The 15352-nt window shown below is 41.7% G+C and overlaps 2 protein-coding genes across 3 annotated transcripts in view; one reads left to right on the forward strand and one right to left on the reverse strand.

Annotated features, from left to right (window-relative positions):
• The window catches only part of plxnb3 (plexin B3), a 133878-nt gene that overhangs the window by 83940 nt on the left and 34586 nt on the right, over positions 1–15352 (reverse strand). Inside the window, exons 10-15 of one of the 2 annotated variants that reach the window (XM_077555188.1) lie at positions 5148–5256; positions 4747–4863; positions 4546–4659; positions 4081–4171; positions 247–416; positions 31–182 (exon numbers count right to left, since the gene is read on the reverse strand). In XM_077555188.1, coding sequence (XP_077411314.1) covers positions 31–182; positions 247–416; positions 4081–4171; positions 4546–4659; positions 4747–4863; positions 5148–5256 — 753 coding nt within the window. Of the gene's footprint in view, positions 1–30; positions 183–246; positions 417–4080; positions 4172–4545; positions 4660–4746; positions 4867–5147; positions 5257–15352 lie in introns of both variants that reach the window. The other variant, XM_077555179.1, reaches the window with a different exon arrangement.
• Positions 9551–10493, forward strand: LOC144040754 (uncharacterized). The gene is made up of 4 exons (XM_077555199.1): positions 9551–9824; positions 9901–9951; positions 10038–10109; positions 10179–10493. The coding sequence occupies exons 1-4, from the start codon at positions 9558–9560 to the stop codon at positions 10272–10274; spliced, it is 486 nt and encodes a 161-aa protein (XP_077411325.1). The 5' UTR covers positions 9551–9557; the 3' UTR covers positions 10275–10493.

The following is a 15352-nucleotide window of genomic DNA, read 5'->3' on the forward strand; positions in this document are numbered from 1 at the left end:
TGGCTGGTATGTGCTCGTGTGTGTATGTACCTGGTAGATATTTTGTATTTGTCAGGTTGTGGAGGGCACTGCACACCTGCCACTGTGACTCCACCCACCACATCCTGGTAGCTCATCCCTAGGTTGGAACCAATGATGGTCACTAAGACTCCACCCTCCAGAGGGCCAGACAGGGGGTGCACCTGAAGACATACAATGTTTTCATGAAAACAAGCACAGAGACATTGACACCGTTGGATGAATCACCTGTGTGATCTGAGGAGGTGGGCAGCTGTCTGCGGGAACACCAACACACGATTGGTTGTAGACACAGCCGGATGAAGGACTTTCCATGCACCACACGCAGCCATAATCCTTTGGCACAGCCCGGCACTGTGAGCAATCTGTTTGGCCCGCTGAGCAGTTGTACAACTGGACTGTAGAGCACAGGAAACATATTCGTCAGTATCTTGTTTAATGATATTTTCAGTAGCTTATCTAAAAGGACATGGGCTTTGGAGCCAGAGGGTCACAAGTATGAGTTATGCTGTGGACAAAAATGTAAACAAAAAAAAGGCATCTAGTTGCTGGATGCTAGTCTGCTTACTGGCTGGGTGTCCTTTAGTAAGGCGCTGCCAACATCTCTCAGTTCAAATGGCACAAGGCAGTTTTATTTATAGTTCATTCTTTACAGTATATAGCACATTTCATATGCAAGGTAGTCAATGTGCTCTTTATAATCAAAAGTACAACATTTAAAAGCATGTCCAAACAAAATAACTAAATACATTTAAAAACAAAGAGAGAGAGAGAAAATTTTGGGGGTGGGGGTGAGCTTGGGTAGATTTGTAAAATGCTTTAAAATACCTCAATTATCGGTATGGGGAACAAAAGCTAAGTTTTAACCTGGATCAGGTTAATTAAATGTACTTAACAAAGTCACTGTGCATTTCTGTATTTTGAAGAAAGTGTGTCATAAGGATGATTCATTAGCTTTGCTATAGAAGGGCTTTACTAATTGCCACTAGCTTCAGTGAGTAACATAATGCAGGTCAATAAACACGACAACATTCATTCAACATCCAACAAACTAACAGTTAACAAATAATAAAAGTGGATGACACAGAAAACCACACTACTCCTAACTAAAGGAACAATATGAACTGTGCAGTATGGTACGCTGGGAGAACTCACAACATGTTCTGTACATACCAAGCAGCCAGCGACATAACAGTGGAGGAAGGAGAGAGAATTGTGTTTTCAAGCTGGAAATAGTCTACAGTATTTTGACTTTGAGGTTTTGTGTAAAAAGACATAATATTTAAAGGGACAGTAATGTGAAAAATCAACTTTTGGGAGATTTTAGCCATGTCACAATGCTAATTCCTCAACAAAAACATCACCGAAGTGGTGTTTTCCTCCAATTGCCCCTCTATGAGAAATTGTAGGTCATTCTGCTCTCCAAGCACCAGCCCCTCCCAACCCGAGAAAACGAGCGGGTGCTCGCTCTATGACGTCATCAGGTGCAAACCCACCCCCGCACCGCCTATGCAGACTAAACACACGGCCTCTTTCTCTGAGACCTCCATGCTCGCAGGATAGTGATAAAAGTAGCCTTTATCAGTACACATTCTGTCCAAATGAATTCAAAACAATCAATTGTGCTTCACATTTGTAATGCCAAAGTGCAATGATAATTTCAAAATTTTCCAGGTGGCTGACACTTGTGTAAACTAAAAGTAAAATTTCTGCACTATTGAACCTATTGAATGAATAAATGGTGTAGTAGTTAGCGCAGAGACTGAAGCTACACATAAGGCCAGAAGTTGCAATCGCGGGTAAAAAAGTGCCAAACTTCGCAATGCACATTTAAAGAGTCTGTATCACGGTATTTCCCACAGTTAACTATAGTCATGTATATAATTAAATCTTACCTTTGACACCACAGCGATGTATTTTCTTATGAAACATGAGTTATTTTTGTGGCTGTTTTTCTGACCCAGAATTAAGGGCCCGGTTCAGTAAGACCCCGCCTCTCTCCATGTCGCTGCCGCGCCCCCTCATCCTACCCGACTGATGCGTGCACCGGCCACGAAACTTGGGAGCTCTCCGGAAAATGACCGACCTAGCGTCTGGTGGCTCGAGCCCGCAGGTCGCTCTCCAGCGCAGAGGAGGCCGCAAACGAGCGCACCAGCGCCGCTGAAACGTCTTGCAATCCGCTGGAAGGGAGCCTGCGGCAGACCTCTCGGTAAACCTGGCAGCCCCGCAGCCACCGCTATACGCCCTCCCACACACTTTGCATCTTTTCAAATACAGAAACTGCTCATTAAAACCCAAAAACGGATTAATATGTTTTTTTTTACTTTGCCCTGCTCTCTCAAAAACATGTTTTTTATGGGGGGGGGGGGGTTATGCTAGAGGATACAGAAGGATTTGATACAGCTTCTGACATGAAGAGGTTGCTTAAAGCAATAGTAAATGTTACAAAAAACGACCAGCAGGTGGCAGCAGAGTATAAGAGATCAGCCAGGGCCATGTTGCAACAAGTTATCTTTCCCAGTGTTTTCAACAGGTTTGTGAATAATGATAAAAAGTTTGCTATATTCTAATGCCAATTGCCGCAAAACGGAAACAGATACAAATATACTTTTTTTCCTGATGAAAGAAGACAATAATCTTTATTTCGGTAGTTCAATGTTTTTATAGCAGTAAAACATAATATTCTGAGGAGCTTGCAAAATCAGTCAAAATCCAAGAAAACAGCTGGGAGTGAAGGGGGTTGCTTCAGTGAAAATGATGAGTTAAGTGAAGTCTTGAAAGACTGTCTTTATTTTATTTTATTCTGAAAAACAAGTGGCCTATTCATGTCAAATGAAATGCGGAAATATAAATTGCATTTAAATAAAGTGAAACAAGCGTAGTTTTTATTTTTAATAAAACCTTTAATTTTTAACTCTTTGACTGCCAGACGTTTTCAGAAAAGGGATGCCGCCAGTGCCAGCCGATTTAAGCATTTTGACTGATCTTTCAAGGTCCACAGAAAATGTTGTGTTTGGACTATGGAAACACACATACTATCAAATGAAAGATTGAACTCTCATCTTTCATCAGAAAAAAAGTTTGTTTCTACCTAATTCCGTTTTTCAGTAATCAACAATAGAAAATGGTTAGTTTCACCGAAATGCTCTGTTTTGAAACAAAAAACGGAGAAAACAAGCTTTTTGTGAAACGATGTTATTTCATGCACTCTAGTGAATTGTACACTTCTTTTTGTCCATGAATGATGCGACAAACACCTAAATAGTGCTTTACTTCTGTAAAACACTATCACCAACAAGGAAAAAGTGTTTTAAGATTGAAAAATACGTTTATTTCCATTCAACAGTGTAACAATTTGACAAAAAAAATTCGCAAATGTGGTACTATTTACAATTATGTGGATGTTTCAAATACAGTTTTTCTTTTTGTAACACCCCCCTGCGTGCAAGGAGACGGAGCAGGATTTGCACAACAGATTCGTTTCACTGCGATTGCCCCTTTCGCGTGCAGACGTTACACTTTCTTAACAGCCTTTTTCTCCGGGGAATAGCAAGTAGCAGACTGTACCCACTTCCTCCGATGAATATGCATTGGACTCGGGGTACGCTTTATCGTCCGATTGAACGTCCGCCTGTGCAGAAGTGCTCGGTTGTGCTCCGCGTTTTCCGGTGTTAGCATCACTAGCCGGTGAGGCTTTATGACGTGGTCATACCCGCCGCGTCAACGCTTCCAACTTCGGCGTCAACGCTTCCAACTTCGGCGTCAACCTCGGAGCCACCATCATCATCATCATCGTCGTCACTGTGCTCTTTAGCATTGGTAGATGAGCTGCTTGCAACCGGTCGCCATTTTCGCTTCCCATCCCCAGCCATTGTCCCCTCTAGCTCAGCTAAGCATTAATGTTGAAGTTACTTTTTTAAACAGGCAATCAATAAAGTAACAAAGTTTTCAAGGTAAGTGTGGCAACACTGCATCTACACACAAACACACACACACACACACACACACACACACACACACACACACACACACACACACATATGCGCGCTTTGAAGTTCTTACGTTGAAGACCAGGTAAAGCATCAATGCTCCTCGCTCCTCTCCTCAGAAAGACTGGCGCGGAATAAACAAGCCGACTCACGGCATACTGAAACTACAGGAAGTAACAGGCAGGCAGGCAGGTTAGAGTCACCGGGCGGCTGTATGCTACAAAATGGGGACAACATTCTGACTTTTCACAGACAAGTGGTGACCTCAACTACAAAAGGGGACATTTTGGAGGTCCCCATTTTGTTCAGACATGTGATTGCCTACGCCCATTCCTTACCCTAACCTTAACCATAACCCAATTCAAACTAAACTCTAAAACTAAGTCTTGACCCTCAAACAGATGTCTAAACAAAATGGGGACCTCCAAAATATCCCTAAATGTAGGAGAGGTCCTCAAATTGTCTGTGAAAATTCTGAATGTTGTCCCCATTTTGTAGCATATACCCGCCCATATTTGTATGCGTGTGTCAGCATTACTTGGTGGGGTCTGCAGGTGAAAGAGTATGTCTCATCATCAATTTTCTGGACAATAGCGGTCAGGTTGATTTGGACCTTCTCAACTTCCACCACACACACATATGGTGCCTCTTCCTGCACACAGTCACACACATTATTTAAATGTATCGTCATTGTTTGAAGTATGTTTCATGTGACATCCTCAATAGTGCTTCTTCTCACCTTAAAGACATCCAAGTTGTGGGCCTTCAGAACCACACTCCTTTTCAGTCCCACAGGAACCAAGGCAGAACTCTGAATGCCGAACACCTGAGGACACTGACTTGGACCAGTAGAATCCTGCTGACAGACAGGGCGACATGCTCAGAGGCAGATAAACAGCCATGTTGTCAGGCTAACAGACATGTAATCGGACAAGTAATTGATTGAAATAAAGATTCACAAGTCGACAGGTAGACGGAAAAATTGACCGACTCAGACAGGCAGACAGATATAGAGGCAGACAAACAGGTTGTTCAAAAGACATATGTACAGACAGGCAGACAGCTAAATAAACCACATCTCGACAGACAAGTAGGCAGATATATAGAAAGACGGAAGCACAGACAGGTAGATAGACTCACTTTCTGGCTGAGGATAGTGTGTTGATTAGTACACTGTTCATGGTGGGTACATTGCTGGTCCAGAGGACACCAGTTACACTTCCACACACTGACGACACATGCCAGACACCTGAAACACATCATCTTATCATTCTCCTCACCATCACTGTGATCATCACAATGCAACTATGTGTTGTAGTGTTGTAATCAGAGGTGAGTGTGTCAATGAATATTGAGCGTCTGGCATTCGTCAGTTGTCAGCCGGGTGTATGGGACCATTATTGTAGCAAAGCCTTTTACAAATGTGTATTTCAATCCACAAATATACAAAAATAATTTGGCTGAAGTAACAAATGTGTAACAAAGATTTTACTAATGTGTGACCGAGATCACGAATGTGTAATGAGAATCTACAAATGTGTGACTAAAATCACAAATGTGTAACCCAGATCTACAAATACGCAACTAGTTACACGTGTGTGACATAAATCTGCAAGTGTGAACACTGAGATGTGTGTGTATGTGTATGTGTATATATATATATATATATATATATATATATATATATATATATATATATATATATATATACATATATATATATATATATATATATACAGTATAATAATTATAATAATGGACTTGAACAAAAAGAATGATAATATTGTCATTCATACTTTAAAAAAGTTGTTGATTTAAAAAATAACTCACATTATGGGTGCAAAAATATGTGAACCTATCACTTAATTGGACATTGCACCTACTTTTGCAACGAGAACTTCATCCAAACAATTTATTTAGTGATTTATCTTTCACATCTACTTTGGGGGAATTTTTGCCACTCTTCCTTGGAAAATGCAGCCAGTTGAGAGAGGTTGGATGGGCGTCTAGCATAAACTGCCCATTTCAGGTCCCGCCACAGTATTTTGAAAGAATTTAAGTCAGGATTTTGACTGGGCACATCCAGAACTTGAATCTTGTTGTTCTTCAGCCATTCCTTGTTTGTATTGCTGGAATGCTTTGGATTATTGTCATGTTGCATGATCCATCTTCTACCAGGCTGTAACTTCACAAAGGACGGCTTCAGGTTATGTTCCAGGATTTCACAATATTCCTCTGAATTTATGATTCCCTGGATAATGTGGAGTTGTCAAGGTCCTGAGGATAAAAAGCCAGCTCACAATGTAACATTCTCACCCCCATGCTTCACTCTAGGGTGAAGGTTATTTTGCTGGCATGCAGTGTTGACACCAAACATGACTGTTTTAGTTGTGACCAAACAGTTAAATTTTTGACTCATTTGTCCACAGAAGGGACTTCCAAAAATCTTCATGTTGTCCAGGTACTCGCTGGCAAAGTAGAGATGGGCAGCTTTGATCTTTTTTTGTGATCAGAGGCTTTACCTAGCAAGCCTTCCATGAAAGCCTTGTTGATCGACTTTTCTTCTGATTGTTGAAGCATGCACGTGTCCCAGATGCAGCAAAAGTCTGCAAATCCCTTGATGTGATGTTTCAGTTGGCTTTTTACCTGCATTATAATTTTCTTGTGGTTCTTGCTGATATTTTAGAAGGTCATCCACTTCTAGGCAGGATTGTAGTAATTTTCAGTGTTCTCTAGTTGCAGATGATCTGCTTCACAGTGGAATGATAAAGCTAATTTTTTTTAGATGATTTTATAGCTTTCCCCAGACAGTTGTGCTGTCACTACCCACTTCCTGAGGTCCCCTGAGATTTCCCTTCCTCTCAGCATGACTGACCTGTATGGGTTAACCTGGGTAAGACTAAAGTGACATGGCTTTGTCTCTGTTTCAATCAGTGATGCACAATTTCTTTGCTAAACCTCTCATTTCATTGGTACATTTCAGTGGTTAGTTTAGCTACCAATTATATATAGATAGATAGATAGATAGATAGATAGATAGATAGATAGATAGATAGATAGATAGATAGATAGATAGATAGATAGATAGATAGATAGATAGATAGATTATTATCTCAGTTTAATGAATAGTGACTTGCAGAAGTTAGGTTTACATTTCACAGCGTTTGTTTTTTCATTTCATTGTTGATGGTTCTAACAACATGATGATGCAGACCTATCTTTGAGTAGCACTTGGAAAAATATCTTATGAGAGAAAATGCATATTCAAATTGTTACTGATGAAATCTGCATTTAGAGCTTCTCCCACACTTCTTTTACTTATTGGTACAACCAGATGTCACACAGTGGTATTTTTGCCGTAGAGGAAGAAAATAATGTTAAAAGTACGCAGCGGAAAAGTCAATTTAATGTGTAGGTGTGGCAACACAAGATGGCTGCCACCGGCTTCACTTCTCGCGTGGCATGAACAGACCTGGTTATTTTTTTATGTCTGTGCTGTGTCAAGCTGCGAATCCACCTCAAAGTGTGACCATGTTTTTTATTTATTTATTAAGCTTTGAGCCAGGACAGCGTTTGGTAGCGTTTTCATTTTATTTTCTTAACTCAAGAGCTATGGTTGTACACGCATCGGGTCGGCTCGCATCGGGCTACTGAAGTAGTAAGCATGCGCTTGGTGATGTGATGAGCACACGGACTTCCATACAGTATGCAAGTCCATGGATGAGAGGCGCTCGACGGAACAGGTTTTGGGGATCAAAACATGCATTGTCAAGCGTACTGGAACGCTGACAGTACGTTCTTTGTAGGGGGATTTTTAAAAGTGCCGGAGCTCCGTACCTGTGTGCTTCGGCCCGCTTAAAACAGTGGGTGTATGCAATGGATAAGGGCTTACACCAATGTTATCTGTGCATTTAAGAAAAGCACATTTTCATTATTTTTCATTGTTCATTTTTATATTTTGTTTTATTTTAATAATACATTAAATAACATATTAACATGATAGAATAGGGAGTAGGACTAGATAAGTTCTTGTACTTCTTCCTACTCATTTTGAACATGTAAATTTGTCATGATAAGGCTTGCATAGATGTGGGTGGGCCCAAATGCGGGGAAACAGGTATGAAGGGCAATGTGAGGATTTTTATTAAAACATAGAAAGTCAAGTGAGTGAACAAGGACTGGACGGAACGTGACTGGACGGGCAGTGACTGGATTGGACGCCATGACTGGACGGGATGTGAGAGGACAGGTTGCCATGACTGGATTGTACACAAGGACACTGGTCGCCATGAGTGGATGCGAGGAGGCTGGTCGCCATGACTGGACTGGACAATCTTGACTGTGGCTGGCTTGACTGAGGCTGGCTTGACTGTAATTCGGACAAATAGACTGTGATGAGGATGACTAGACTGTGATGAGGACGACTAGACTGTGACGTGGACGACTAGACTGAGACGTGGACGACTAGACTGAGACGTGGACAACTAGACTAAGACAAAGACGTTTTAACTGTGACAAGGGCTTAGCTTGACACGACATATAATGCTCCCACACAGACTGGACAACCACAACAGACTAAATACACCAACACTAATGAGACACACCCGGGGAGCACCTGAAGGTACTGATTGGTCACACACACTGGGAAGGAAAGAAAACACACAGGTGGACGTGATCAGACCTAACAAGACAAGGGGAGAGACTAAGAACACACATGACAAACACCAATGACAGACAAAAACAACAAACACACCTATAATAAACAAAACCCAACCCCTACAAAACCAAAATATGACAAAATTATGACATTATTGATTAATTATTTTCTTATTTTTTTATTTTAACTTCAACTTATATTTTTAATTTTGTAATGTGTTTGTATGTTTATATTTTCAATAAACCAAATAACCATACTGATATATAAAATCCTGTCGCGTTGTGTAATACAAAGTTATTAGTGTTTCTGTATACAGAAATCGTGTGTTACTAATGATTAACTCTTTTACTGCCAAAGACGTTAAATGACGTTCTGCAAAAACCTACGGAGGAGCGCCAAAGACGTTAAAAAACGTCCTCCCATTTTTTTATTTTTTTTTTGAAACGGGTGCTGTGAAGGCTTGCGGAGCTCTCCTGAAAGTTTCAAGCAGGTTTCTTGAGCCTAATGACTATTTTTGGCCCCTAGAGGGCAGCGATGACTCTCTTTTGACAAGATCGGGTGGGCGTCAGTACTTTAAAAGGCAAGGCGGGGCGAGAGCGTCGAGGAGGAGATGAGAATTGAGGAGAAACAAAAAATGGCGACCGATGGTAAGAAGCAGCTCACGCTTGATCGGTTTTTTCAAAAAGGAGAAGCATCAACCAGTGCTAAAGTGCACGTTTGTGACGACGGGGATGATGATGGTGACAACGAGGTTGACGCCGAAGCTGCAGCGTTGACGCGGCGGCAGCTTCGATCACGTCCTAAGGCCTCAGAGGCTAGCGGTGCTAGCGCCGGAAAACGTCGTGCACGACCGAGCACTTCTGCACGCAAGGACGTTAAATCGGACGACGACGATGATGATGATGGTGACAACGAGGTTGATGCCGAAGTTGCAGCGTACACGCGGCGGCAGCTTCGACCACGTTTTAAGGCCTCAGAGGCTAGCGGTGCTAGCTCCGGAAAACGTGGTGCACGACCGAGCACTTCTCCGCACGAGGACGTTGATTCGGACGACGACGAAGAGTATCCTGAGTCCGATGGATATTCTTCGGAGGAGTGGGTACAATCTGACCATGGAGAAAGTGATACGGACAGTCTTTTATCCGCAGAAGACTGCGAAGGTAAGCACAAACTTGCTATGAGATACTTTTCCGGCACGCTGTTAGCGCCTCGTGTAACGTGAATGTGCATTCATAGATCGCGGATCGTGCTCACAACGACGTCCCTCTGCAAAGACGACAAAGAGAGGTATAAAAAAAAGTGTTTTCAATACACCGTAACAACAAAAGAAAACGGTCTTTCGATATTATTGTAATTGTATATATTTCTTTCAGCTGCAGCTCAGAGTGACACTCCTCAGAGTGAGCAAAATAAAGGTCCAAGGACCAGTGGATCCCAGAAAAAAGGTAAACACATATATAGCATCACACTGATCTAAAATGAATATTATATGATATTGAAATGTATATTTGCAGATCCCAAAAATTCTGGCTGGCATGAAGCAGGCTGGCAGCCAAACTCATTCACCTTTACTGCGGAGCCAGGACCGAGAGGTGCCGCAGCAGAGCTGAATTCGACCCGGCCAGTTGACTTCCTGCAACTCTTCATCACGGACGAGCTTCTGCAGCACATTGCTGATCAGACAAACCTATATGCACGCCAGTCTATGCAAAAACGGGCTGAAAGTCTGCCACACTGCAGGAGTCATGCTTGGAAGCCAGTGTCTGTGTCCGAACTCAAAACTTTTTTTGCACTGCAATTTCTTACTGGTTATATAAACAAGCCCAGTATAGAAATATATTGGACTCAGGATGAAATAGAGACGACACCATTTTTCAGTCGCGCGATGCCTCGAAACCGCTTCCAGCTCATCTGGAGTTTCCTGCATTTCAATGACAACGAGACACACAGTTCAGACGACAAACTATTTAAAATTCGTCCTGTGTTCAATCACGTTGTAAGCAAATTCAAGGAACTGTTTCAACCGGGCAGGAATATCTGCATTGATGAGGGAATGATGAGTTTCCAGGGACGTCTTTCGTTCAAGGTGTACAACCCCCAAAAGCCGGTCAAATATGGTATCAAATCATACATTTTGTGTGACTCCCAAACCGGCTATTGTTTTAATATGCAACCCTATGTTGGTATTAGTTGTTCTCTCCCTGACACAGTGTTCAACTTACTGGATCGTCTGCCAGGAAATGGGTACACACTATTTATGGACAATTTTTATAATTCGATTGCTTTGTGTGAACGTCTCCTGGCAGCACGTACCAATGTTTGTGGAACGCTGAGGAAAAACAGGGGTGAACCCAGTGAGATCACATGCCTAACCAACACTGGCCTTGGGGTGGGGGGGAAACTGGTAAGGCACAACACAAATGTTTTGATTGTGGCATGGCAGGACAAACGTTTGTTGAGGATGGTGACAACGTTTCATGAAGATGAAATGCGGACAGTGGAGGTGTGGCGGAAGGCACAAAAAAAAAAAAGGGCCTTTCCAAAAACCCATTTGTGTTGTGGACTACAATTCCAAGATGAATGGAGTGGACAAGATGGATCAAAACATCTCATACCACCCATTCACACGTAAAACTTTGAAGTGGCACAAAAAGTTTGTTGCATATATGTTCCAGATATGCATGTTCAATGCATACATATTGCACAAAGCAAAAAATCCTGGGAAGTGTCAACATTTTTTGGAATTCATCCAGCAGGTGGTGAGAGGGTGGCTGTTGCCACAAGACCAGGAGGAAGTTGGGATGGAAGGACATGAAGCCAGACAAAACACCAGGTCACCACATAATGATCCTGAAAGCCGACTTGATGGCAACATGGCCAAACACACGCTGCAACACATTCCTGCTACTCCCCGGAAAAAAAAGCCAGCAAGAAAGTGTAGGGTCTGCACACGAAAGGGCATTCGCAGTGAAACAAACCTGTGGTGCAAATCCTGCTGTATCCCCTTGCACCCAGGGGAGTGTTTCACTGTATACCACACGAAAAGAAAAATTGTGTAGTTCAAACTCCACACAATTGTAAATAGTCACACATGCACACCTTTGTAAATACTTTGTCAAATTGTTACGCTGTTCTGTAAATAAACTGTTACGCTGTTCTGTAAATAAACTGGTTATTTTGCAAACTAAAAACACTTTTTCATTGTTGGTGGTGGTGTATTACAGAAGTAAAGCACTATTTAGGTGTTTGTGGCATCATTTATGGACAAAAAGAAGTGTAGAATTCACTGGAGTGCATGAAATAACATCGTTTCACAAAAAGCTCTTTTTCTCCGCTTTTTGTTTCAAAACAGAGCATTTTGGTGAAACTAACCTATTTTCTATTGTTGATTGCTGAAGAACGGAATAAGGTAGAAACAAACTTTTTTTTTCTGATGAAAGATGAGAGTCCAATCTTTCATTTGGTAGTATGTGTGTTTCCATAGTCCAAACACAACATTTTCTGTGGACCTTGAAAGATCAGTCAAAATGCTTAAATCGGCTGGCACTGGGGACAACCCGTTTTTGAAAACGTCTGGCAGTCAAAGAGTTAACAATGTCTTATAAAATTAAGTTAAAGTGTGTAACAACTTACTATAGCATGTAACATATTACATGCTTTCTCCGTGTGATGTTATGTAATAGTTTGTTACCATATGCAAATATATAATTTGCTAGCATTTACTGTAAAACAATGTCCTGTGAAAGTATATTGCAATTTCATTGCAACATTGTTGCAAGTGTGTGACCATTCAACACACGTTTAACAGCGTTATACAATATACAATGTCTTACCAAATTGTGTTACAGTGTGTAACAATGGTGCACTGTGGAACGATGTGTTAGAACAGGGGTGTCAAACTCATATTAGCTCAGGGGACACATAAAGGAAAATATATTACCAAGTGGGCCGGACCAATAAAATCATGTTATATAACTTAAAAACAGTTAGCGTCAGTTATACACAGATTTTCGCCATTTGCAGGCCAGCCTTAAATAGCGGGGCTCCACTGTAAATATATATTGTTTCAAAAACTAACACGAACGCAAATGAAATGTGGCAACACTTTGCACATATGAGTTCCGGGAGTGCTATATCTACCGGTTTTGGATATATATTGTACCCAGAATGCATTGTGTGGCGAAGTTATAGGACGTTAATCCATGTCACGTGTTTGGGTTACCAGTAGCTGATGTGTTGTATTCGGCACATTTAGGTTTGATTTATGTTGGTCTATGTTTTAATTATTTTTTTTTTTTCAACAAACCGTAACTTTAGATTATGTGTAAAATAATGACATCTGTGTACAAGTTGCATTGCTCATCTGAGGCTAGCTTGTGAAATTATATATGAATATGTTTTGATTTTTGCCGTCTGATTAATCGGTCCAACATAAGTCTTTTTTTTTTTTTTTACTTTTCGGACGTACATTTGAAATCCCTGTGTTAGAACCATGCTGTAACATGATATACGTTCCCCCCCCCCCCCCCCTCTACAACTCAGACCACAACACAATTCACCTCATCCCAAACTACAAAACAGCTCTCAAACGCAGCAAACCACAGAGAACGACTGTTAAAATCTGGTCTCATGACAGCATTGAGACCCTTAAAGGATGTTTCCTATGCACAGAGTGGAATACCTTTCATGGGCTGGATGTGGATACTGCTGCTGTGACTGTAACTGACTATACAATACCTTTTATGGGCTGGATGTGGATACTGCTGCTGTGACTGTAACTGACTATACAGTATTCAATTCTGTGTGGACAACATCATACCAACAAAGGAAATAACTGTTTACCCCAACAACAAACCGTATATTACTAAAGAGGTTAACGACTGTATTAACCACAAAAAAGGGCATTTAAGAACCAGGACAGAGCCCAGCTCAAACTGGTTCAAAAATAACTCAAACACATGCTTAAAAAAGCAAAAAGGAAGCACAAAGAGACTATAGAACAACACTTTGCTGCTAACAACTCCAAGAAAATGTGGGACACCATGAGGAGGATCACCAACTTGACTCCTGCTCAAAAAGGTCTCAGCACCCTAAATGACCTCCAGAAGGCAAGGGAGCTGAATGACTTTTATTTAAGATTCGAAACCCAGGACTTCTCCTCTGAATGTAGGGAGGTCCTGAGGTCGATTTCAGTGAATGAGCAGGACTCAAGGCTGGTGATTCACTCCCATGATGTCCAATCTGCTTTTAGGTCTGTCTGCACAAAAAAGGCCTCAGGACCGGATGGGATATCTGCCCTTCTGCTAAAATCCTGTGCAGAGGAGCTCACAGCGGCATGGCAGCCCATCTTCCAGAGATCTGTGGGCTCACACTCCATTCCAAGTCTCTGGAAAAAATCAGTAATCACCCCGGTTCCTAAAAAACAATGTCCTGTGGTCAATAATGACTTCAGGCCTGAGGCTCTAACTTCCATTGTCATGAAGTGTTTCGAGAGGCTGATGGTGACTCGGCTCAGGGGGGAGGTGGATGCACACTTAGACTCCCTTCAGTTTGCCTACAAGCGGGGTCGCGCCACTGACGATGCTATCAACAGCATCACACATCTGGTCAGCAAACATCTAGACGGCCCTAAAGCTTATGCACGTGTGTTGTTCGTTGACTTTAGCTCAGTGTTCAACACAATGCAGCCGCACCTGCTTTTGGGTAAACTGAAGGAGATGAATGTGAACCCGTACATCTCGAGGTGGTATCACTCCTTCCTGACAGCGCACACAGCAAGTCAGGGTCAACAGCTCCCTCTCGAAACCGAGATTGATAAGCACAGGCGCCCCACAGGGCTGCGTCAGCTCCCCGGTCCTCTTCACGTTGTACACAAATGATTGTGTGACATCACACCCAGAGAACTTTATCATTAAGTTCTCTGATGACACAGCTATCGTCAGCTTGCTGCAGGCCGGCGGTAGCCCACTGGACTATTTCTCAGAAATTGAGAAATTTGTCCAGTGGTGTGACCAGAATCATCTTGTGCTCAATGTGGGGAAGACAGAGGAGGTGATATTTGATCCAAAAACTGTTGGTGACCACAAGCCAGTCGTCATTAAAAGCAACCACATCAGCCAGGTGGGTTCATACAGGTATTGATAGATATTATAACATTTTTAATACTTAATTTTATTTTATTAACCATTGTTACACATTATTAACATTCCAATTCTTTATATTAACCTTGTCGAAATGTTTTGTGTCCTGTGCAGAGCAGACGGTGTTGATTTCGGTATAATCTGACCTTAAATTGGGACATACTATTTAGTCTAAAAAAGTTCCTTCTCAGCGTTTAGTGCGAAAACACATTTAGTCCTTGAACAGAATTTGTCCCAAAAACACACCCACACCTGACCTTGTTTACGCCATTTGCTCACGGAAAGGTACCAAGAATATGTTTAGTCTATAAATGAAAAGGAGTAGGTGTTTTTAACTATAAGAAGGCATTGTACATGCGGAAGTAACACATTTTGACGCTCTGAATCCCACCTGTTTAAGTGATGAATTAGAGGCTGTTATTTGTCCAGAGATCTCTGTTAGATTAATAAAAACATTTTTGCAAAGGTGTATTTTTCTTACATTAAGTCTATCTTCAAGTTTTCGAACACGCAAAGAGGACAACATAATTTTATTCCTCTTTCAAATG

Source organism: Vanacampus margaritifer, chromosome 1 (assembly GCF_051991255.1).
Source record: "Vanacampus margaritifer isolate UIUO_Vmar chromosome 1, RoL_Vmar_1.0, whole genome shotgun sequence".
NCBI lineage: Eukaryota > Metazoa > Chordata > Actinopteri > Syngnathiformes > Syngnathidae > Vanacampus > Vanacampus margaritifer.

What these genes read in the sequence shown, in the direction of transcription:
- LOC144040754 (XM_077555199.1), top strand. Translation starts at nt 9,558, where the DNA reads ATGATGATGATGGTGACAACGAGGTTGATGCCGAAGTTGCAGCGTACA. An exon ending in TGCAAAGACGACAAAGAGAG is followed by an intron (nt 9,952 to 10,037) that starts GTATAAAAAAAA and finishes TATTTCTTTCAG; the next exon opens with CTGCAGCTCAGAGTGACACT. An exon ending in CAGTGGATCCCAGAAAAAAG is followed by an intron (nt 10,110 to 10,178) that starts GTAAACACATAT and finishes GTATATTTGCAG; the next exon opens with ATCCCAAAAATTCTGGCTGG.